The sequence below is a fragment of the Cynocephalus volans genome, chromosome 7 (genome assembly GCF_027409185.1).
Source record: "Cynocephalus volans isolate mCynVol1 chromosome 7, mCynVol1.pri, whole genome shotgun sequence".
Classification (NCBI taxonomy): domain Eukaryota; kingdom Metazoa; phylum Chordata; class Mammalia; order Dermoptera; family Cynocephalidae; genus Cynocephalus; species Cynocephalus volans.
The window spans coordinates 100950393-100976395 of NC_084466.1; the positions used below are offsets into that span (position 1 = coordinate 100950393).

Sequence of the window (26003 nt, forward strand, 5' to 3'; positions counted from 1 at the left end):
GATGTGGCAACTGGCCTTTATATTGCATACTTCTTGAATTCACTACATCTCCATTTGCTATTGTCCCTCAAATCCCAGTCCTGGTCCTCTGTCATGTGACTTTGTCAAGTCCTTTGTTGGCCCTGCCCTGCCTTTTCCCCACATTTTACCTGGTAAGGCCCCTGGCCTAGAATGGTTGAAATATTAGTTTTGAAACATTTGGTGATGCACCATCTTCTACAATCAGCACCATCAGTGTTTGCAAAGTACTGAATGAAATGTAGTGTGAGGAGAAAGCTAATACAGCCCTCAAAGCTATATAAATTCTGAAAGATTTAAAAATTTCTACCTTAAACAATGTAAGCTAACAGAAAAAAAGTCAAATGACAATTTTAATAGACTTTGTTAAAACAGTGTACAAGTATAAAACACTGGTTTTGTATTTCAAAAGTTGGAGGAAGATATCCAGTCATTAAACAGTCTACAAAACATATGCCAGTAGATTACATAAAAGACTATGTACAATATAAAAAGAGCTGAAAACAGTCTTCACTGTAAAAATAATTTAAAACAAATTTTTCAATTTAAAATATCATCTATAGCACAAACACATCATGCAAATGGAAAACTAAATATACTGCATTCTTTAAAAGCCAAATAAATTCAGATTGAGACATCTTTTAGTTAGGGAAATGGCCATTCAATACAATTTTTTTTCTCTGGTAGTAATGATCCTAGCTGGGTATTTTATTCATAAAGAACAGCTGTGGTTCAAACCCTTTTTATTGTAATAAATACTAAAGCAAAAAAGGAATACTTTATAATTTGGGAGTAATGTTCGAAAAAGGTCTGGAAAATAAATGCTTACTGTGCAATTTTATAAAGAATGAACTTTTTTGAAAGGCTATAAGCTTCTGCAGCTGAGAAAGTTGATCGCTAGTTTTAAGGCAGGCTAAGCTTTAAATAAAGATACGTTATAAGAACTAGTTTCATTCATTTACATCATGTTCATCTCCATAATACTAGGCTAGCAGTTTGGTATTTATTACACCAAATCCACGCAACAGGAGACATGTACTTTCTGGCTGAATTATATTATTAACATCTTATTACTTTGGAATTGTAATCAGGGTCCTGTTGCTCTCCTCAATGGGAAAACAGCAGTCCAAAATATTACACTCTCCCCAGTAGAAGTACCATTATTACAGATTCAGAAGCTTTGCATATTCACATCTTGGCAGTTTAATACTTGTGAAAAAGGATCAATACAAGCTCTACCACAGTGATAGGTATTTAAACAATGGCAAAGATTTCAAAACTAAGGGGATCCAGGCAGGCACTATTATCTCTAAAGCGACTGAAACATTTCCAAAGCATTTATTTGTTTTTCAGGTTAGTTTTATGAGCCAATATAAACATTAATTACTACATGTCTGCAGGAAGTACAAAAGCCATCTTCATTTGAACAATAAATATTCTTGGAACTCTTAGCACCAAGTCTTACTTAGAAAGTAGACAACTGAGTGCTCTCCCACATATTGCTGACTTCCTTCTATTCACATTGCATGTCATTTGAGATTTTTAAAAAGTTAGCTGCCACAAGTTTTGGAAAATGCCAGTGTTTAAAAATAGGTAATTGTGCTAAAGAATCAAAAGTTTAGCAGAACAAAGATTTTGAGGACTTCGAATCATTCAATGTTACAAAGAAAAGTGTGAAAATACCATTCTTTGGTCTAGATAAGCTGTTCCCTTTACATTAATTTAACATTCCAATGGCTTTTTGAAAACTTCAAAATGTTGAAACTCACTAGGCAAAAACAAGAAATAATATATACATATAGATGTATCATACAAATGAACCTTTAAAGAAAGTGAGTCTTAACCATCAGCTGATTAAAGATACTTAGTACCTTTCTTTAAAAAAAAAAAATTTAGTGTTGAGTTTACAAGTACAGAAATAATGAAGTTAAAAATTATCCATGAGAACAATCTATTTTACCAGTCTATAAATATTACACCTTCTGGTTTCCTTGCTCTATTGAGTTCACAAGTAAACATTCTTCTTGACATGCTAAAGTTCCTAATGCTGGTGGAACGATTTCTGTACCTAGACAATTATTACATTATGATTTGTTTGATGGATACTTCATGTCTATTACTTCCTGTTTCATGGATATAGCTTCATTAACTGCTTCTTGATCACCTCCATCAGCCCCAAGTCCAGTTCCTCCAGCTCTTTCTAGAACATCTGCATCATCTTCCAAGCCATTGTAGAATTCTTCAATCTCACTTTCATCCTCCATAGGTTCTTCTAAACTTGGACTCTGGCATGTTCCACTATCACTATTACTGCCACAAGAACTAGAGGATAAGACGTCATCTTCAGAGTCTGAATATACCTCAGCGCCATGAAAAATGTAACGATTTGGTGGTAAAAACAGGTATTGATTACCTGAAATATAGTAATAAAAAAGAAATATTAGTTATTATCAGTTTTCTAAGACTAACTTGGTCTGACTGAGCAGTATGGAATTAAGTGTAGGTTCCAGCTGTGCCTTTTATAAGTATCATTACTAGAGGCTACTACTATTAGTGTTTTTTAAAAACAAGGTGTAGACAACTTAGTTCTGAGTTTAAATCTTAGTTTTCTCACTAGCTTTGTAAATTTGTAGCAGTATCTCTCTGTGCCTCAGTTTCCTCATTTGGAAAATGAAATAATTTTCACAATAACCGTAAGAGTTAAGTATGAAAAAAGGTAGAGAACATATTCAGTAAAGGTTACTTAACTAATTCCTTTGAAGAGATTTGTTGAAAATGAAATGACATATCCAGTGCAGCCTATGATAGGACACCCAATTCACGTACATTAAGGTAAATATTGCCATTTTTTTTCTGCCTCTTATAAATCTAAAATATTTTGTCTTTAATATCTTCACCACTTATTCAAAGTGTAGTCTGTGGACACTGGAATTCTCAGGCCCTACCACCCACCACCTGAATCAGAATCTATTTTTTACAAAAGTCCTATACACATTAAAGTTTGAGAAGCACTGATCTAGCATTAGCATTGGACTATATCTTCTCCCAAATTGATATTCATGGTATATGAGGGTACCTCAAAAACTTCATGGCAAGATCTGTATTATTTTTTAATTGTATGAACTTTTTCCATGAACTTTTTGAAGTACAATCAAATCAGACTTATTTAACTTATGATGACAAGTAAAGTCCCCTCTGTTCCTCCCCTTAAACCATGAACCCCCAGGTCAAGAACTCCTCTCCTCTAAGATGTTCTAGTCTTAGAGCACCAATTTGAATCCCTAAATACTAACAGAGTTCTTAAAAGTCTACAGCACACTGAATCAATCCCAGGTCAAAAAAGTTTTACGTGAAAGGTGGGATTTCCTAAAACTTGATAATGAAAAGTTTTCTACCCTTGAATTCACAAGAACAAGTAACTCCTACCTTAAGTCTATTTTCATGCACACTAAAGTTTATATTTATTGTACCATATCCAAAACTGAGTTAAAAAGCCTGGTTACCGCATTTGTAGATGGCATGTCATTCCAGATACTTAGCATACCTAAGTTTCTTTTCAAAATGGCTCTTACACTTTTTGTTTTTTGGTTATGTTTTTTTTTGGTGGCTAGCCAATACAGAGATTGAACACCAGACCTTGGTGTTACCAGCACTATGCTGTAACCAACAGAGCTATCCACCCAGCCACTATACTTTTTATTTTTGGCAGCTTACTGGTGTGTGAGGATTCGAACGCTTGACCTTGGTTTAGAATACCCCACTCTAACCAACTGAGCTAACTGGCCAGTCCCACACCTCAAAACTTTTTTATACTGCATCATGACCCAGTCCTCAACCTGAAACAAAGTATATTATGTGTGACAATTCTGACCTAAACTCACAAAAACTGATGTCATAGCCCACTACAAATTACAGTGTAAAAATGCGTATTGGTTTTTTAAGACAGCAGTATTTACATAGTTGGAGCAAGGAGTCAAATACAGTTGACCCTTGAACAACACAGGGGTTAGGAGCACCAAACCCTGTCCACAATCAAAAATCCATGTAGAACTTTTGACTCTCCAAAATTTACTAATAGTCTACTGTTGACCAGAAGCTTTATTGGTAACATAAACAACACATATTTTGTATATGTATTATATCCTGTATTCTTACAATATATTGTAAGCTGGAGAAAATATTAAGAAAATCATAAAAAAAAAAATACATTTTACAGTACTGTACATATATTTATTTTTTAAAAAACCCATGTGTAAGTGGACTCGCAAAGCTTAAACAGTCAACTGAACTTGCACTCCAGTGGCTAACAGAAAACCCCACCTGGCGCTTTTAATTGAGCCATCTTTGAATCACTCCCACTCAAGTCCTTTAAGGAATACCCAGCACATGGCTGTGCTGCACTTTTCTTTCTATTGTTTTGGCCCACACATCTAAAAAATGTCTTTTTCTGCCTTAGGCGCCTGAAGTATTAAATAATCTATTTCTCAGCCCAAGGACCCAATATCTGTATGTTTTTGTGTTTCTACTTGACAGCCATCAAAGAAAGATTAAAAGTTTACCTCATCTATGCTTTCACTTCCTCCTTTTAACCTTGACCTCACAGACAGAAGTAGAAATAGATGATAACTATGGATAACTAAAACGAGTGAAGTCTAACAGTCATTTGTTTTTAACAGCTACAACTTACACTCTTTACATCTTTTTAAATTTTTACAATTCTATAAAGTATGTGCTAATTTAGTCCCATTTTAGGAATAAATTAGCACATACCTTACAGATTAGGAAACTGAGAAATTAAATAACTTTGCTCAAGATGCAGCTGAGACAACAGAGGTCTAATTCCAAAGCGTGTACCTGTAAGGCCTTCTACACTGTACAGTAAAACCAAGTGTAATATAAGAGATGATTCCAGGTTTACTGTTACCTGGGGTGAGGAGTTTTGTATGTTTGACAACATCTGTCAAAAAGATGTTTAAGGAAACTTCCCACTGCAAAGTCTTCCAGTGTACAGGTAGACTTTATATATTACTAAATCAGTAGCAATTTTTCTACTTCTGACTTCTGCCACATTTGCAAATATAAGTATTCTTGTATGCTTTTTTAGTTTCCCCTGGACAGACTTCCTCTACTTTTAACTCCCTACTTATTAAGAAGTTAGATGCTTTAGAAAGCCTTCTCTAACCTAATCTCTGAGTATTATCTACCTTTTGGGTCATGTTTTTGTTCAAAACAATAAAGTGCTTTATTCTGCTTTGGCAGCGCCTGTGCTAAAATATGAGTATTTATCACCTATTTTTATAATTATACACAAACATTAGTAGATTAACTTACTACAGTGCCTAGTATGGAAAAGGCCCAAAGGCTTATATTCAACAACTAAAATTTATTTACACCAAATGATTGGAACACTTAATTGTTTCATCTAAAATATGTCAGTTTCCAGCATGTATGGTAGATAGAATGAGACAATGTTCTAAGCTGTGCAAGACTGTTGCATCTAAGTTAAAGAGTACATATATATTTTTATACTGCTTAAATCAGGATTTTTCACATATGTGCTACTACTTGGACTTAAACATCAATTTCCAGAAAGCAATTTCACCTATGTTAATACTGATAAAGACTTTGTATGTGTCAAAACAGGGTCTACATGATATTCCAGAAATTCAGTGAGAAGAATCAGAGATGTTTTCTAGATCAGAGACAATACAACATAGTGGTTAAGGAGGCAAGCTCTGTGGATGCCACCTGGAATCTAATCCAGCTCTTCAACTTCCTAGTTGTTACTTTGCATGAGGTACTTAACCTCTACGGTCCTCAGTTTTTCCACCTGTAGCAGTTTCTACTTCATAAGATTAAGATCAGATAATATATATATATGATAGAGTTTGGGTACACTGCCCCCCTCAAAGCTCACGTTGAAATCTGATCCCCAACTTGGCAATGTTGGGAGCAGTTTGGATGATGGGGGTGGATTTGTCATGAATAGATTAATGCCCTCCCTAGGGGTGGGGGTAGTGAGTGAGTTCTTGCTCTATTAGTTCCCACAAGAGCTGGTTGTTTAAAGAAGACTGGCACCTCCCCTTCCCTTCCTCCCTCCCTCCCGCCTCATGATCTTGTACCCACAGTGCCATGAGTAGAAGCAGCCTGAGGACCACGCCAGATGCAGCTGTCCCAGAATCATAAGCCAAATAAACCTCTGTTCTTTATAAATTACCCAGTTTTAGGTATTCTGTTATAAGCAACAGAAACAAATATAGTATATAAAGCAGCTGGCCCACAATAAGCACTCAAATTTCAGTCAAATCTCAGCTAGAGCTCTCATGAGACAATGGGAGAGGATGCAATACCAACCCATTCTTGACTTAGTTATCTATGTTCCCGACTCCTAGAGAAACAACGCCATATAGAGCACCATTAAAATTAAACACTCTTTCTTCCCCACATTATGTAAGATACCACCAGACTTTACCTTTCCCTAACTTAAGTTATGAACTTTAGTTTCTCTAAACACAAATCGACTGTTCCACTCAGCTACATAAAGCTGTGCTATCAACTAACCTGCCAAAATTGTTAATTCCTTGCAAATATTTTGTTACAATGATTATACTTTAAAAAGCCTTTCTTACCATCAAGCCGCTTACTAATCTGCTCCTTGGCAACTCTACTGGGCCACAACTTTCTCACAGTTTCAGCAACCGAAGTTCTTTCATTGTTCTCTCCAGTATTGGAACTGACATTCTTCAAATCTGGATTTTCCAACTGTTCGGTGATACTTTCAGCATTTGTAGTAGAAGTCTGTACTTCCTGTGATTTTTCTTCCATACAACTTTCTGATTCAGACACATCTAAATCATCAACATTACTCTTAGTTGCTTGGTCTGAAAGTGTGACAATCACTTTAGAATCTGGTGGTGAGATTCTTTCTGGTGAACTTGAGTCTTCTGAAATTTGAAGAGGTGTGGGTGGCAACTGTGACAAATGAGACAATTCTCTTTGTGTTCGTGGAGGTTTTTCAGTAATTTCTGAAAGCTTTACAGGGTTACAGCAAAGTTTGGCATATTCACCACCTAACCTATGACACAATTCATTAATTATGACATCACAGTCTCCAAGCAGTTCCACATCAAAATGCAGATGAGGCAAAGGTTCCCTATTAATTAATATCTGAGGCACTTCATGGGGTATGGAACCTAAAAATAGGGCGAAAAATGAGTTAGAAAAGGGAGAGGAAATTAAACCACAACAAATGCACCATGCAAAAACCTAGCAAGGACCTGGGCTCCAAATACTAAAAAGACAAACAAACAAAAAAACCCCCTCCACTAATACTTAACCAAGCCATTACATTTCATCAAGCTGTATAGCAGATGGGCAGTTCAACAAGCATATTCTAGAAAATTTCTGGTTATGCTCCTGTCACCTGCTTACCGCTTAACAATCTTCTCAGACTTTGCCATTCTGTATCTCAATTTCCTTGTCTGTAGAATGGGTATAATAAGTTCTTTTCCACAAGATTGTGGTGAAGATATTTAAATAAGTTAATATGTCACGTGCATAGAAGAGTTCTTGGCACATTAAGTATTAAAGTCATACAAATCTGTTCTACACTATTATAAACCTATGTTTTACATTTTAAAAAATTATCTTTGCCTATCAGCATCACACTATTATACTACCCAAAAGAAAGCTTTTAAGGCAGAGAAAGCCTTTGAATTTGCTTTTTTAAACGAGGGCTTGCATATTAAATTTCCATGTTTCATTTCATTACAAATTGTCCTATATTCTACTTTAAAAGAATCTCACAGCTATTTAGGGAAGACTGAGAGTTAACTGCTAAAACCACCAGACCTGAACTGCAGAGCCTGACTCCACATTCCTTCCAGCTATTTCCTCTGGCTACCTAACTGATTGACTGCTGAGGTAAGGGTTTAATTCTCTGGTTAAAGGTTTGCGCTATTGTCTCCTCTCCTACTTCCTTCACTTATGAAAGGACACATCTGATGCAACTGAAATCTCTTTCTTACCCTCTTTCTCCCTGGCTTCCTCACTACAGGGGGAAAAAAGGTAGTATGAATACATGTACTAACAAAATTTTCCCAAAAATAGACTTAAATCATACATGAGCATTTTCATACACACAAACATCCTGGTGGGCAAGCTAGATCCATATAGCATCATTCTGACATGCTATTATTGTTATTACAAGAAAGAACTAATCATTTTGAGCCCCCAAATTCATCTTACATAAGTATATTACACTTCTGTCAAGATACACACCTGAACTTACTGGATATGAAAATTAAATTTGAAAGATCAATTGTAATCTTATCAAGACTGAAAATACATGAATAAGGACTGTTTCATATCTGAATGTAAATAAACTGAAGCTAACCCCTGCCACATTCAAAACATTCCATTAAAAAGTATAAATTGAACTGTTTCCCTTCAACTTTTCATATAAATGAGGATTAAAATTTGACATTACTTCTGTTTTGATAGACCGTCCACCCCCACCAAAATGTCAGATTATTCTACCTTCATGAGTAAGAATGCCACCTAAAAATAAAGTTTAGCTCTTCACCACTTTTAAACAGAAACAGAATAGGATCATTAGGATCTATTATACAGATCCACAACCCATGGTGTTATACATAGAAATGTTCTCCAAAAACCACCACTAACTTACTTGGAATCAGCGCGACTGGTCTTACTTTCAGGGAAGACCCAATAACAATGAGAAGATCAACTTCATCTTTATCATACTTCATGGCTCTATGAAACTGTTCCGGTAAATTTTCACCAAAAAAGACAATCTCTGGTTTCATGATAGCAAGTGGTTCATCAGCTGGGCACCTAGGACATCGAGGAACTACCTGCATGTTCCAGATTTTGGTTGAGGTGGGAAAGTGATGGGAAAGCTGAAGTTAGAAGTGGTCAATATTTCCACAGTTCCTCAGAATACACTTCAGAATCAGCAAAGAAAACAGAAAAGCTGTGCCTAAACAGCAGGGAAAACTGGATACAACCTAAATATCAATTGCCAATGACAAAGTAGTTTATTAGCATACAATGAAACATATACAGTGAAATACTATGCTGCTATTATAATACCTATGTAGAAGTATATTTGACATCCAATAGTCCAACGTATATTCTAAGAGGGAAAAAAATAATTAAGTATACACATAAAATGGGACTTAATCCTTTTTGAAAAACTATATGCAGCTAATCACATAGGACGTATTTCTGGATGATTTTTATTTTCTGCTACATTTTTCTACATTTTTTGGCAGTGAGCATGCATGAAATACTTTCATAGTTTTTTAAATGTTTTAAACAATTAATACAACTAATTTAAGATTCTAAATCTGACAGGTACTAAAAGGGAGAGAAGAGAGAAAAACTAATATAGCAACACCTCCCTTATGATCTGGCTTTATTTTAGGCTTAGATACGAAGGAGCCAATTTCATCATTTGAAGAGACATGGACCAATGTTTTCTACTTAAAGTACTGAAAGGTTCTTTGTATTTCACCAGATTTCCCAAAGCTAACACACTTCCTTCTTGGATCTTTTTGTATCATATAAATAATTTTAAGGGGGAAAAAAAGGATGTAGAGGCAAAAGAAGAAACAAATCAGAGAGCGTACGATTCCTAAAATATGGATGATAAATTACCTGATTAAAAATATCTCCTCGTACAGCTTCACAGTCAACTTTGTATTTACAAATCAGGCAAGATGCTGTTGCAAAGGAACCTAAAAACAATCAACATATATACATTTATTAAAGGACTATTTCCACTGACCAGTTAGCTCAGATGGTTACAGCATGGTGCTGATAACACCAAATTTTCACCAAAATGATCCCTGTACTGACCAGCTGCAAAAAAATTATTTTTTTTTAAAAAGGGAATATTTCCATTTCTTGTACATACCACAAAGATTATAAAATTTGACACTGGAAAAGTTAAAGACTTTTAAGATTTAAGTAGACTGCACAGGAGAATCAGGATGAATAATTAAAATATATATACAAATATATATAAAAATAATGGTAGAAACCAATCCTCAATTGCTGAGACATTGAGAGAATGATGCCTTCTAAAGCTACTCTTTTCAATAAAATAAACTAATTCCTGTAGGGCTAAAAGTCTGTGGAGTTGGAAGAATCCAATCGTATTACATGGGCTCAACAGTTGTGTTTTCAAAACACTTTACAGATACTTAAGAAAATGGCCTATTCTCATACTTATTTAGATTGAATGTCTTCTAAATTTCTGAATCCTGTACGTCTTAACTACTCAGATCCTTTGGTTTCATAACCTAAAGATGGAGAAGATGGCATATTTCTTCACACACAGCCAATACTGCTTTTGTAACCACAAGATTATTTAAAATAATTGAATAGCAAGCAACTGCAATGTCTTTTGAAATCCAGACATACAGTGATATCTGATTTTTTGTGGAATTAAGTGACAAGGCCAGCACTTCTGATTTCATTATTTCTGCATTCTACTCTTCTTGTTATCTGCAATTAATCAGATAATATGATTAAATACTAATGCTTAATCTCCATTCCTGGATGGTAGCCTGCTTTCTAACACTGATCTTTCCTGTAAAGCTAATAAATTACAGAGAACCATTCTGAAGTTTACTAACCATGACACTGAATTATCCTTTGGATTCCCGCAACCTGTTCCAACGTATCTATATTCTGAGTATAGTTGCGAAGTAGTTTTCCTTCCTTATCTGACAAGGCTATGAATTTGTGACAAAGAGATGGTTGGAATTGTCCAGGATATATTTCCTATATGCAAAAGGTAGAGAAAAGTTTACATTAATGAAATAAGTATAACAGATGTCACAGGTTTCACATAACACTACCAAAAATTCCCCACGTATAAATTTTTAAAATATGAGCATTTTAAAGCAGGTAGATGGGTGCAACACACACTAAAAAAAGGATTGTTGCTGTAATATGTACAAAACTCAGCAATCAGTGAACTTGACCCCCTTGATGCAAAGTTAACATCAACCCATATACATCTCTAATAAATGTTAATAGATATTTTAATAAAAGTCAGAATACACACCTTAGAGTATCTAATTTTTGTTGGCTGCAAATTCAGGTTTTCTTTAAGGAAAAAGGGGAAAAGTTTAAACTGAAATTACAGATAAAGGTATGGTGACTTGTCTTTATTAAACTAAACAAAGGAACTGTCAATGTAAGATATTAAAAAAATATTTCCTTGATTCATCATTCATTATAAATAATCACCCTGGAAGTTTAAAGCTAAAGTTTTAATTCCTTACCAAAATTGTTTTCCTTCCATTGCACAGGCACATACTGGTATAGTATAGAGTTGCTCATGAATGCTGAGTTGCTGGATATTGTGTGTGTGTTTTTCCCCCCAAATAATGCTTCAATGCTGTTTCTTCTTTAAAAACAAAGAATTCAGATATACACATGGCAAAAAGATCAGAGAGAGAGTATCAATTTTGGTCCTCCCAACTTTTGACAGTGTTTTTTATTAAGTTTCATTTAGTAAGTGACTATGGCAAAGGAAGTTTCTTCTCTACTTTTTTCTAGTAGAAGTAGTAATGCTATCATCTACTTACTTCCTTACCATTCATTACAGGTTCTAACCTATCACAATGCTAGCAAAAAACTAGACACAACCATATATCCATCAATACGGAACTGGTTGTATAATTATGGTACATCCATAATAGCTGAGTATGCAGCCGTTAAAAAGAATGAGGGAGATCTAGATGCACTGACCTGGAAAATGGTCCATGACGCACATGAAAAAAGCAAGTCAGTCACCAATGTGTGTAGTTTTTGTTTTTGTTATTAAGCAAAAATGGAAATTATATGCACATGTATATAGACGGCCATATAAACAATCAAATCAGGAAGGATACAAACAAGCTGTAAACAGAGGCAGGGGAACTTTTTCACTTCTGACACTATACAAAAAGGTTTAATGATGAGATTAAAGATGACTTTACTTTTTACCTATTTAATATTTCAAATTTACTTTTAAAATGTTATCTATCACACAAGTAGGATACCTTCTAGGTAAAACTTAATAATAAGCAAATCCCATGATAACTACCATGTACATGTCCGTATGCTGCTAAAAATTATTATGCAAAAACCCCAAAATTTTGCCTTACATTCAAATGCTTATCATAAATAAAGTTCATGAAAACTCCTTGCAATTTAAGAAACAATCATGTAGGAAGAAGTAGCAAGTAAACAGCTTATTAAAGTCAATGTTTATAGAAAATCAAAGCCACATTATGATTTAGAATATTAAGTTATGGTATGTAAACCACTGTTTTCTCCCCAGGATGCTTCATTCTAGTACAGTTGACCCTTGAACACGGGTTTGAAGTGTATATAGGTCCACTTACAACTGGATCTGTTTCAATAAATATATTGGATAAGTTTTGTTTAGTTGTGTCATGAATGCAGGTTACTTTACTACTTAAGTAACGATGTGCAGCACTCCCTCACTCCCCTCCCCTGCTAGGGTCACACAACCTGGGGGAAAGCAAGGGAGTCAAAAGTTATGGAGAGATTTTTGCCATGGTGCAGGCACGGAAGAGTTGACAGTGCACCGACCTCTGCACTGTTCAAGGGTCAACTGCATATAATACATATAACATACAAAATATGTGTTGACCAACTGTTACCTGTAAGACTTCTGGTTAACAGTTAGCTATTAGTAAAGTTTTGGGGGAGTCAGAAGTTATTCTCAGATTTTCAACAATGTGGAGATCTGCATCCCTAATCCCCTCATTGTACATTCATGAGATTAAACATCCTGGTAAAGCCCCTTCTGAAAAATAGCTTTTAGAGTATTTTAATCAATATTTGAATAGCCTAGGCAACAGATAAAATAGGATCTAAAGTAGGAAAAGTGATAATAGCATGCCAAACAGAAGAAGAAATGACTAATCCCAAGGGATGGTCAAAGAGCAAGATTATCAAAACTCCACCCTCCTTGAATTAACTGTGTGCAATGTTCCCTCCCCCCCTTTTTAAAGGGATGGAAAGAAACACAAAGATGTGTGGGACACTAGGCTTAGCTCTACACTCCAGTTTCCCTTCATGTTCAGTCTGTAGCAATTCAAGGTAGTTTACCCTTTAAAGTTACAAATCCGTTCCTATACTTGGAGATATCTTATGGACTTTCTTGTTTTCTTTTATAAGCCTACATTTTCTGTGTGAGAACCAAAATGACTTGAGCCTTATCTTTGTCTATTTCCTTTTAAATACAAAGTAGACCATGTCTAAATTATTAGATTTAAATATAGTGCTCAAACTAAGGGATAAAATCTAAAATAGAAAAAAAAAGTTACTCTGCAAGGACTGCTTTAATAGGAACCACTCCTAAAACAGGCTCTTAACATGAAGCCTGCTAACAGCCAGATCACTGGGGATACAACTCACAGACAGAATATGGATTAAATTCTTCCATGGTGGATCTGTGACATGCTATCCCTGTTCTAAGCAAGAGAGGCCATCCCAGATCTGAACATCCTAAAGCCCTTTTGCAGAACCAATCTTAAGCGCTAGGCCGTTGTTATTGTCATATGGATCCTTATAGATTGAGTAAAAGCAAAGCTGGGACCAAAGGCCCAAAACACTATAAAAATGAACTCTGCTTCCACACAGCTGTGTCTGGAAACATTCAAATAATCCAGGAATTGGCCACAGGCAACCAGTGTGGTCAACACAAAAGCTTAAAGCTTAGGACTACCTGATACAGCACGTTTTCATGCAGAAAATGGCTTTTCTTAAGACACGCTATCTGCTTTCTTCCCCAAATTTCTAGCAATATGACTAGAAGAACCCCAGTCAAAGGCAGGGTTTTAACTGCAGCCCCTCAACACTAGAAGGGCTCAAAATTTTAGAGATGTCAATATTTGCTAATATCTGCTCCTACGGGAAGTAGAGTTGGTAAGAAACCAAAACCTAAATTCTCCATGCTACCAAAAAGAGAAATAAAAACATCAATCCAGGTAAGGAGAATCCCTATCTTGTTTCATTCATTCCATAAAACCACACTTGAATAGACTACTCAGTATCTTGATTAAAATACTCACTACTATAAAATCAAGTTAGTCACCTGACAAAGATACTCAACTTTTTTTTTTTTTTTTTTAATGGGAACGCATGGGTCAGCACACTTTTTCCATACTGGGCCACCATTTAGTAAATATTTTGGACTTTGCAGGCCATCCAATCTCAGGCCATATGGTCTCTGTCACAACTACTTGGCTCTGCCACTGTAGTGCAAAAGCAGCCATATACAATATATGAATAAATGAACATGCCTGTATTCCAATAAAACTATATTTATGGAGATTGACATTAGAATTGCATATAATGTTCATGGGCCACAAAATATTATTCCTTTGATTTTTTTCCCAGCCATTTAAAAATTAATTCTTAGCTGGGGGGAGGAGGGTGGAACCAGAGAGATGTTGGTCAAAGAACACAAAATCTCAGATAGAAGTTCAGGACATCTATTGTACAAGATCATGAATAGAATTAATAACATAGCATACACTTGATAACAGCTGAGAGTAGATCTTAAGTGTTCTCACCACAAAAAAATGGTATGTGAAGTAATGAATTTGTTCATTAGCTTGATATAGCCATTCCATATCATATACATATATCAAAACATGTTGTACACCATAAAAACATACAATTTTTATTTGCCAATTTTATTTATTTATTTATTTTTGCAGCCGGCTGGTACAGGATCCAAACCCTGATCTTAGTATTATAATACTGTGCTCTAAACAACTGAGCTAACCAGCCAGCCCTATCGATTTTAATTAATTAATTAATTCTTATCACTCAGGCCGTACAAAAAATAGGCAGTGGGCCATGTTTAGACTGAGGCCACAGTATGCCAATCCCCGCATGAATCTAACATAAAAGAATTCTAAGTAGTTAGGCTATTAGTTACCACTTGAAGAACTTTTAGTATGTACTAGGCATAACATAAGCACTTTTATTTCACCTTTATTATAATGCTGTAGATAAGACTGAGGGCTGGGTTTTTATATATTTAAACGGTTGTAAAGAAAAATAGAGAACATGTGACAGAGACCCCATGTGGTCCACAAAGCAGGCCACACATATTTACTACTTGGTCCTTTCCTGAAAATTTTACTGACCCTGCCGTAGATATCTTATACACACATTTTGCAGATGGAAAAAACCAAAGCACAGAAATAACTTGCCATTTTGGTCACAAGAGCCAGTAAACAGCACAGCTATCACTCAAACCCAGTTTTAATACTTAAATCCAGCTCTTAATCACTAAGCAATACTCACTACCTTTTCAATTTTTCATCTTTCAACCTCAAATTTCCTATTTTGCTTTTAGACTGCAAACTAGCCTATACAAGTCTAGTAAATATACCTCATTTTGCTCACCTTCATGGGATTACTGGAGGCTGGAATTCCAGTAAACCTAATATAAAAACACGACACTCTTCAAGAATATATATTATTGCATGGGCTGGCTGTTAAGCTCACTTGGGACAGCATGGTGCTGATAATCACCAAGGTCAAGGGCTCAGACCCCGAACCAGCCAGCCACAAAAACAGAACAAAACAAAACAAAACATATTTCCCATAAATCAATAGGAAAATGAAAAGCACCCAAATAGGGGAAAAATACGTAAGAACAAAGAGATAACAAAGATATACACAGGGCCAGTAGTAAAAATTAGTCATCCCCACTAATAAGAACAAAACAATAATGTAAGATGCTAAGTTTTTACCTATTAAATTTACACATTTGGGGTTTTTTTGGGCGGCTGGTTGGTACAGTAATAAGTTTTTAAACTGCCTTAAAACCAGTCCTATACAGGTGTACAGTCGAGCTAGGCATCTATAATTAACAGTAATTTACTGCATGTTCTCAAATAGCTAGAAGGAGATCAAATGTCCACATCACAAAGAAATGATTAAGTTTTGCTATGATGAATATGCTAATTACCCTGACATGATCATCTCACATCATATACATATATTGACCTTGGGGTTATATGGCTGTTCTCTAACTATGTGTACTGAAATATAACTCTATACCCCAAAAGTATAATTCTATACCCCATAATTATAACTCTATACCCCATAAATACATTGCAATAAAAAAAAAACCCTAGATAGCTATTAATAGACTGATTAAATAAGAATATATTGGTATATTGTGGCATATCTAAGTGCCATTATGTAACTACAACAGTCACATGACACAAAGTGACATTTTGCTCAGTGACACACCGCATGCATGATGGTGGTCCCATAAGATTATAGTGGAACTGAAAAATTCCTATCACTTAGTGACCTTGTAGCTACTACTTAATTTTTTTTATACATTTAATAGTGTAGCCTAGGTGTACAGCGTTTGTGAAGTTTACAGTAGTGTATGACAATGTCCTAGGACTTCACGTTCACTCACTACTCACTCACTGACTTACCCAGAGCAACTTCCAGTCCTGAAAGCTCCCTTCATCGTAAGAGCCCTCCCTATACAGGTGTGCCATTTTTTATCTTTCAAATTGTATTTTTACTGAACCTTTTCTATGTTTACATACACAAGTACTTACCATTATGTAACAATTGTCAACAGTATCCAGTATAGAAAGATGCTGTAAAGGTTTGTAGCCTAGGAGCAATAGGCTATACCGTATAGCCTAGGTGTGTAGTAGACTATGCCATCTAGGTTAGTGGAAGTATACTCTGATGTTCATACAATGACAAAATCGACGTCTTTCTCAAAATATATCCCAGTTGTTCATTATTTATTAAAACTTACACTAACATTCGTCCACCACCCCCACCCACACAGATTTTTTTTTCCCTGGAAGGAAATCCAAGAAAAAGTTTTATCATGGTAATGTTTTTGTTTTGGAGGGCCTTTTTTGGCGGCTGGCTCATATAGGGATCGAACCCCGGACCTTGATGTTATTAGCACCATGCTCTAACCATTTGAGCTAATAGGCCAGCCTTATCACAGTAATCTTTGAGGAGAGAGATAGGGGTAGGGAATACTGAAGGAAAAGGCTGACTAATACTTTATGTTTTGTACTGTTGGCATTTATTTATTTTTTTAAACTAGGACAGATATATAGTCATGTGCTGCTTAATGATGAGGATAAGTATCAAGGAGTTATTTTTTAGGTTCCTGAGAACCATGACCACAACTCATTATCAGTTTAAGTCCTTATTATGCAGAAGGATATGATCATGGCTCAGAACATGGCTATACAGCTTTAAAAGTGGTCTTAACTGTTCTTGTGTAAAAGAATGCAAAGTGTACCACAGCAAGGCACACTGTAATACAATGGTACTTGAACAGTGAACAATTTCGCAGGGGACATTCAGCCCCATCTGGAGACACTGGAGGTGGGGATGCTAATGGCATTTAGTGAGGGGAGGCCAGTGAGGCTGCTAAACATCCTATGTACACAGGTAAGCCACCTCACAGCAAAGAATTATCCAGCCCAAAATGTCAATAGCACTGAGTTTAGGCAATTGCTCTAATAGACCAGTAACCTCTTTAACACATCCCTCCATTACTTGGGAGTTTCCATTCTAAATAAAATATAAGTTTCTTCTCAATAATTACATACAACCAATGGCCTGATATATGGTATAGAAAAAATTCTCTTTCCTTCCAGAATGTCTAAATTTCACCAATAGTATTTCCCGTTTTCATGGCTTCACGAATTTAAATCAACACCATTTATTCTGACTTAGGAGAGCTTTATGTAAATACATCACATAGTTTGAAAGTAGATGAAAAACTCAGATTCACTAAAAAATAGTCACTAATACAAAAGACCCTTTTTCAAATATACTTCCAAGTTTAACAACAACAATTTTGCGATTTCTTTTTAAGAGACTGAACTACAGAGAGAAACCAAAAGTTTCCTAACAACTGAAATCTCTTTGGCACGGTATAACGCATTATTAAACTTTATGCTCTAGAGCAGAGCTGTGCAGTAGGTATATAATGTAAGCCATGCAAGTAATTTAAAATTTTCTAGTAACCCCATTAAAATGGAGAAAATTCCAAAATATATTTAAGCCATGTCAAAAGTACCACATTCACATATATATAATCAATATTTATTTGTCAACATTTAGTTAAATTAATGAAATATTTTATGTTTCCACACTAGGTCTCTAGTATCTTGTACATCTTCCACACGTACAGCACACCTCAACACACTTCAGGTACTCTACTGCCACATGTGGCTAGTGGCTTCTGAACTGGACAGTACAACTTTAGAGACTGTACAGAAGAATAAGGATACTTTGTAATCAGCTGACAAAAATGCAACCTAAGAATCTTCTCCACCCCTAATCACCAATGATTTTTCATCCTCATATGTTAAAACACACCAACGTGGATGATATAATCTTTATGACCCTTAAAACATATTAAAAATCCAAACAGTTAGGATACTTTTATACTGTCTATGAACCTCTAAAAAAATGCTCAGGCAAAATAAAGACCATAATTGAAGTACAAACTTTTTAAAAATATAATTGTTTCTTCTTTGAAAATAAGCTCGATCCTAAAATGAAGAAAAGTAGATGATAGTCTTTTCTGGGAAAAAGGGATTCTGACTGTAATGAGTGATTTTACTCCATAGCATAGTAGTAGCACTCAGTTTACCAGACAATGAATGGTCAGCTCAAGAAGCCTGTACATGAACAAAATACTTTTTCAGGAGAGCAAGTCAAAGAAACAACTAGAAGAGTTAATAGTACCTTTGCAAACTTGAAGAATGGTCTTGGATCTTTTCTGAAATATTCAATATCAAACATTGCTTGAGGATCTGGAAGATCTGGGAAGTCTACTGCAAGGCGAGCATAAATACCATCTCTTGACCTGAAGTCAGGTATTCCACATGAAACAGATACCTGAAATATGCATGGCATAATTTGTACAATTAAATCTTCTACCTCTATAATTACTAGCTCTTACCATACAATTAGGAAGAGTTGAAAAAGAACATTTTTGTTTTATGACTTCTTTTGGGGGAACAGAAATATTACCCTGCTATAATTTCAAATAGAAATAAGACACCTAAATAAAGGAGAATAAGTAAATCTACCACATATTGGGTTTTTGATGGAGACAGGTTTATTTTAAACCTTTAAGCATTTAGTCAACAAATTAAAGCAACTGCAATTTGACTGAGAAGGGAGCAAACCATTTCAAATAATGTTAACTAGGAAGCAGGAAAGAATTTCTTTGATTTCTTTGATTGATTTTTATTTGTTTATTTATTTAGGCAGCTGGCCAGTACAGGGATCCAAACCCTTGACCTTGGTGTCACACCACCATGCTCTAACAAACTGAGCTAACCAAGAACTTCTATTACAGACAAGTATTTCCAAAGAAATCTCTACTACAGTTAGGGTTCTACTACCTCAAGAATACTGAATTTCTTTATTTTCCTTAAAAGTTATGTTGTATAATATTTCAATTCTTAATTTTAAATTAGACTTAGACGCTATATTTTTCTACAAATAGGGATTTCAGAAGTTAACATTTTGTTTCACAGTTTTACCAAAAGTTGACTCCACATTGACCTCAGAATAAAACAAACAATATTTAATATTATAAAACAGGTATTGTGTTAGGTGATTTTGTCCAACTGCAGGCTAATGTAAGCATTCTGAACACATTTACAGGAGATTAGGCTAAATTATGATGTTTGGTAGACTAGGTATATTAAATGCATTTTCAACTTGCAATTATTTTCAACTTCAGATGGGTTTAGGAATGTCACCGCACCATTCAGTCAAGGAGCATCTGTACTCTATTCAACACACAATACTCAATTGCCTTAAGTAACTAACTGTGATCCTAAGGTGAGTCAAATGAAAAATGTTAAGTCACCACAATTATATCATCTCAATTTAATATGGAGGGAAGGTAGGAATATTACTTTCCCAACACTAATTTCTTGTGAATACCAACTAGATTCCTGGTTTCTCCACTAAATATCCAATTCTCTATCAGACCCTGACATACCTTAATGCAAAAAGAATTATAATTCCCTGCATCTCCTTTAGGTGCTGTGATTTAATATAAGTAAAAATCCTGCCTTAACTACACTTTCCTACTGTACTGTAAATAAACAGAAACAAGTATTTTTCAAGGCTGTTGGAGAGGCTCTTAAAAAATTAAACCAGTTTAGCAATTGCTGCTGCACACAGTTTTGGGCCGTTTTCAAACACCCATTATCATGTAAGGATAAACTCTTCTAAACCAGAGAAATGTTTCTTAATTGGAAATGAAATAGGAAAAAACATTTCACACCTCCCCCTTTTACTAGCGTTTTATACATCTTACATACCCCAGCTCCAGTTAGAACTATTATTTTTTTGCACTCTTGCAGTAATTTCACAGCATCTTCAATTGTATTAATATCTTTTCTTTTTTTCCTTTTTGGTGGTTCTGAAAGAATATTAATAACAAGCTGCCACAATGTCATATCATCCAAATCAGGTGGAGGAATTGTTTCTGGTAGTAAGTCTCTAAGAATTGTTCGAGGATCTGTGCCAATCATGAGATGTTGCTGAACAAAAGTATATGGACCTATATCACGGAGGGAAAAAAGTCTTAGATCAAATCCACTTCCAAGTAATTCAAAATGTTACTTTTGAAGTAACGAGTTAGCAATCTGCAAGGTTTTTTTGCAAAGTAAAAAAAAATGCAGTTTAAGGGTGCTTCATTCTCAGGATACCTTTAGAGTTAATGCTATATCCCAGTGAGATTAGAGAGATCTAATCAAGAGCTGCGAGGACATCCTTGAGCTGTAAGTATATATTTTGAGTCAAATACCAAAATTCAGTTTTTATGGCTAAAATGTAGAAATATAGATAAGTAACCAAAGTATTTGCAAAAAGTTTCTACAAACCAATATAGAAAATGTCTTACCAGTCCTGAAAGCCCATACTATTCTCATCATTAAGGACAAAGAAAGAAAAGGAAATCTATACATAACTACTTTCTTTTAAAATTTTCCCAGTAATACCTTCAATTTCAACTTAACCAATCTCCCAAGACGATACATAGAATGCTGATGTTTTGAGCATTGATAATTTTATGTTGCCCTGAAGTTGCTCAGATCAGTTTCCTAGCTTGAGAAAACCAAAAATATTATAGACTCTAAAGAGAGGAACTAATAATCGCTATGTTTAACTAGTCGAGCCATTTGAAAAGAGTAAGAGCACAAGAAAAAGATCATTTATCAAGATGTTGTGTCATGCCTTTGGTATAAAAATTTGATAATCCTCTCTACTTCAAAATATTTTCCCATTTCATTCACATATTTAGTAAATATTTACTGAGTACAAACTATGTGCCAGGCTCTTTTCTAGGTACTGACAAAAACAGTAATACAGTAGTCAGTCAAAAACCCCTGCCCCCATGGAGGCATGTATTCTAGCACAAGAAAAAAGAATACTAGAAAACAAGTATGACACAGAGCTTGTTAAGAAGTGATAAGTGTTAAGAAAAAATAAAGAAGGGATATAAAGTGAGGAAAGAAGACTAACTGGTTCAAGAGCACTCCATGAAAAGGGTACAAATGAAAAGAAACCAAAGTATGAGAAGGACCTGGCTGTTTGAGAAGCAGCAGTGGCCAGCTTCCAATGGACCTGAGCTGTTTAAAAATAAAAAAGAACAACGCTCTAGAGACTTTCCTTAAAAACATAAGCGGACATTAATTAAGTCTCACCACACACTTTAAAACCTCATCAATAAAGTTAAGGGGGCAGAAAATTAAAATTTGGCATAAAAGTCAAACAGGGCGTTTACTCTCTAAAGATGCACAACTCTGAACCATACCTATCCGTGGCCTTGGAGTCCAGTCACTAGAGCTTGCATGTGAGGCTCTATCATCCTCATCACTTTCACAGGAATGAAAACCATTAGTGATAATTTCATCACCAAACAGAAGGTTATCTGCAAAAGAAACCAAAAGTAATTCCAAGGCTGAAACAATTTGCATCTAAAATGTAGGAAGACCTATAATGGTTGTGATGCAACCATTTTCTCTGAATAAAGCATTTAACATTCCTACTGGGCCCTGTGAAGAATGCCTTATGGGGTCAGCTTGCATCGTTCACAGGATTCTGCTCAGAATCTAAAAGCTTCAGTCCATCAAAAATTAGAAAAACTAAATCAACTTAAAAAAATCAAAACAGAAAAAGTAGTAACCCAGTTAGATTGAATTTATCAATAACAAATAATGGAGTTCATGAAATTTGTCAAATAGAAATTTACCCAAAAATGTTTGAATAAAACCGCGGTAGTTTGCACTTTTAACTCTTATATAATACTAAGCTAAGCTATCTTTATATTATTCGCTTCCCTATTAAATTGTTTCTTGAAATCAGGAGCTGTTTTACTAATCCAGTCCCTAATGCATACATTACTTTTACATATGGCCAAATGATCGATCCACTGAATGGATCTGACACGAATACTGTATTGATAAAGACATATATACCTAAAGGACAGAAAGTCCTCAAATCAAAAATATGAAAGCCTCAAGGATGACAGTAACACATACAGCACATGAGCTTCAGTATGCCAAATGTACGTCAATTTGTGTTTCAGGGTTATATATATACAAAAATATAAATACCCTAAAAACCAATATAAGAACATGATTAGAATAAAAATATTCATATGAACTACTCTAAAATTACTATCACTCTCCTATGCTCAGTACTAATTGCATCACAGAAAGACAATGTGTTTTTTAAAAAACAGCTATTCTTGAAAAACAACTTTGCTCTTTAGAAATGTGTAACACATCAGGCTTAAAAATACAGACCCTCAAAAAAGTAAGTTAACTGCACAGGTGTCAGTTTGCAAAAGCAATTGCAAGGGCAGAGCAACGGGACAACCAAAAGTTGCCGACTTAAGTGTGCTGGGAGGGCGGGGAAAAAAGCAAAAATCTCTAACAGAAGCAATATACTGAAAGAGCAGGAAGGGAGAGAGAAAACTTCTGTTAAAGCCGCCTGCGAGTGCCTCCCGACCCGGCGACTGCGCAAAGCGCAAGGCCGGCCAAGCGGGCCGCGGACGGAGCGAAGGGACCGCGCGGGTCCGCGGGCAGCTCCCGCAGCAGGGCCGACAGCCCCAGAGGAGCGAGGCTAGCAGAGGACCGCCGTGGGGAGGGGGCGCCGCGGAGCCGGCGCTGAGCCCCCGAACCGCCCCAGAGACCCCCCAGCCCACGCCGAGAGAAGCCCCGGGAGAGGGAGGAGGCGATGCGCAGTCCCTGCCGCCCGTGCCCTGCGCACCTCGGTACCCAATCGCTGCCGCCGCCGCCTCTTCCTCCTCTTCGCCGTCGTCGTCGTCGTCGTCGAAGTCGTCGGCCGGCGGCGCCTCCCGGGATAGGCCTTGCAGGCCCGGCCCATTGTCTTCTTCTCCGGCCGCCGCCGTCGCCAGAGCCTCTCGTTCCCCGCCCGCCGCCTCCGCCTCCCGCCACAGCGCCACCGCCGCCGCCGGGCAGCCCCCGGCCGCCACCGGCACCTCACGCTCGAGAACCGCCCTACCGGGCTCTCCCGGGCTCTGCCCGAGGCCGGGACCGTCTCTCCGCGGCCTCTTGCGGAGCGGCTCCCCGGCGGACGGCGACGCGGTCTCTCTGTCGGCCGCAGCGGGCGCAGGGGAGCCGCCGGGCTGGAGGGCGAGCGCCGCCTCGTCCGCCATCTTCCAACTGCCTCTCTGGCCCTCCTCCTCCGCCTCCTCTGCTCCCGCCCGACGCGCGGCACTGGCGCCCCCGCGGCTCCGGCTGCGGGAGATTTAAACCCCGTCACGTGACCCTCCGCTCACCGCCCCCGCCCTCCCGGAGCTCCCGCCACCCACGCGGGCCGGACCACAACACCGCGGGTCACGTGGCGGGCGGAGACCCCGGCTGCCGCAGCCTGGCTGGGGCTGGAGGGAACGCGGCCCTGCTGCCTGCAGCCCCGCCGCTCGGTGGCAGGCGTGTCTTGCGGCCAAACCTGCCCCTCGGCGGCTTTCTCAACTCTTTCAAACTGTCCTCAACTCGGCCGCCCCGATGGCTTCACTTCTGGTTCCCGCTGCGAGCTTCCACTTCTGCTTGCAGTGTGCGCCTTGCCTGCCTTAATCTTGTCTCGGTTTAGCTAATGGTCAAGATTCAGCTGCGGAAGGCTGGCCGTTAGCTCAGTTGGTCAGAACTTGATGCTGGTCACACTAGGGTAGGAGGACATCCCGGAACGCCTGTGCTGGCCAGCCGCTTAAAATAAGAAGAAAAACGTAGCTCTTGAGAGGCGATGAGGCATGAAGCTGGCCGAGGCTTAGCTCCCTTAAATATGCTGAAAGTCGTTCGGTTTTGTTAATGGGCAGGAGGAGTGAAGGCGAAAGGAAGCAGCCCCCTTCCCACCCTCCTCACACCGTCTGACAATTCCTCTGTGGGTCCTTATTCTGCTCCCACCCAACCCACGTCCCTTGCTTGTAGGGTTGGACAGATTGCCAAATCCTTAAAGGCATGTGTCGCTCTGGAAAGACCTTTGATCTGGGGGGTTGGGATCAAACACTACGACCCCAGCTTGGCTCAAAATGTGTGTGAGTTTTCCTCTTTTCTCACGTGCAGAATGAGTTTACTGGGTGAACGGAGAGCCCGGAAAGAGCAGGACTTGGCTCCTATACACATGTGGGTTTAATTAAAATTTGGAGTTCCCTTTTAGCTTGAGCAATTTAGCCTTTTCTAAACCCAGTTTTTCTCATCTTTAAAATGCTAATATTTATTTTGCAGGGTTGTGGTAGAATTAAATGAGATAATATGTAAAGTGAGTTATGAAGTGAGAGGTACATAATAATTCAAAAACTGCGGTTCCTTCCCTACGTGAAGCCCCTCCACTTTCCGCTTTCCCTGAAGTGCTGGGACTGTCACTCAATATCTAACCTAAAGGCCCGTATACAACGTGGTAGCTCTAGAGCTAGTGCTTGGTGTGGCATTACCGGGAGCACAGCATTTATATCCGCTTAAGGGACCTCTCCGAGTTTACAGTACACCATCCCTTAGGCTTAACATAGGTCCTGGCTATACTGCACCAAATACCTGCATGACGTTAGGCAATCAACTTCGGCTCCTGTTTCTTCATCCTTAAAAAAAAGTACTGGAAATGTATTTCTAAGGTTTATCTACATCCAAAAATCTTTGTACCTCAAATTAAACTGAGAATCTCCTGCTTACAACTGGTCACTTCCTTTCATTTCTGAAAGTGATAATCTCTTGTCCTAAAAGCCTTAAAGTCATCTTTACAGTCTTCCTTCAGATTGATCCCCTCTAACCAATCAATGTCTGAATCCTGCTGTCTTTGCTTTCCTCCCATACTCTCCCCAGTTCTTGGCTACATAGGCACCTCACTTTTCCTGGCTGACATATTTGGTCCTGTTCTCTTCCTATTTTGCCTGTCAGATCCTACAAAATATTTCATAAATTGATTCTCAGCCACACTGGTGGAATGTAATATATGAAATGTTGAGAGTTAGTATCCCATCAAAATAGAAACAAAAATCCCAGCTTTTTTGAGAAAAAGATGTGTGTAAGCTTATGGACATCCTGTTATTCATTCATTCATTTATATTTTTGTACATCAATCACACTTGTGGCGTTGATGAATTACAAGAAATGCTATGTGAGCAATATGATTGTTAGTGTGCTGAAAAGTCAAAGATGGGGTATGCATGCAGGTAGGATGAACGAGAGACAGAAATTGTATGTTTTAAAAAAACAAGAACAAAAACAAACTCCCACATAGACTTCAGATTTACCGATGGTTGAGAACTACTTGGCTGAATCTCAAGTTATTTCCTAGTCTTTATAGCTTGCAAGTTCACATTCAGTTTTTCAGAACCTCCCTGAATCTGGCCTTAACCACCT

The 26003-nt window shown here is 37.3% G+C and overlaps 1 protein-coding gene across 2 annotated transcripts; it reads right to left on the reverse strand.

Annotated features, from left to right (window-relative positions):
• Positions 1-1340: 1340 nt before the first annotated feature.
• On the reverse strand, positions 1341-23856 carry SIRT1 (sirtuin 1). 2 transcript variants are annotated; one of them, XM_063103558.1, is made up of 9 exons: positions 23398-23856; positions 21938-22054; positions 20442-20683; positions 18844-18996; positions 10683-10830; positions 9700-9779; positions 8708-8894; positions 6648-7211; positions 1341-2431 (listed from the first exon to the last, which is right to left on the reverse strand). In XM_063103558.1, exons 1-9 carry the CDS (start codon positions 23804-23806, stop codon positions 2103-2105), a joined length of 2229 nt encoding a protein of 742 aa, XP_062959628.1. In that variant the 5' UTR covers positions 23807-23856; the 3' UTR covers positions 1341-2102. The 2 variants fall into 2 exon arrangements, with proteins under 2 accessions (XP_062959628.1, XP_062959629.1); XM_063103559.1 differs by lacking the exons at positions 18844-18996; positions 20442-20683; positions 21938-22054; positions 23398-23856 and adding an exon at positions 11337-11434.
• Between the last annotated feature and the right edge of the window lie 2147 nt (positions 23857-26003).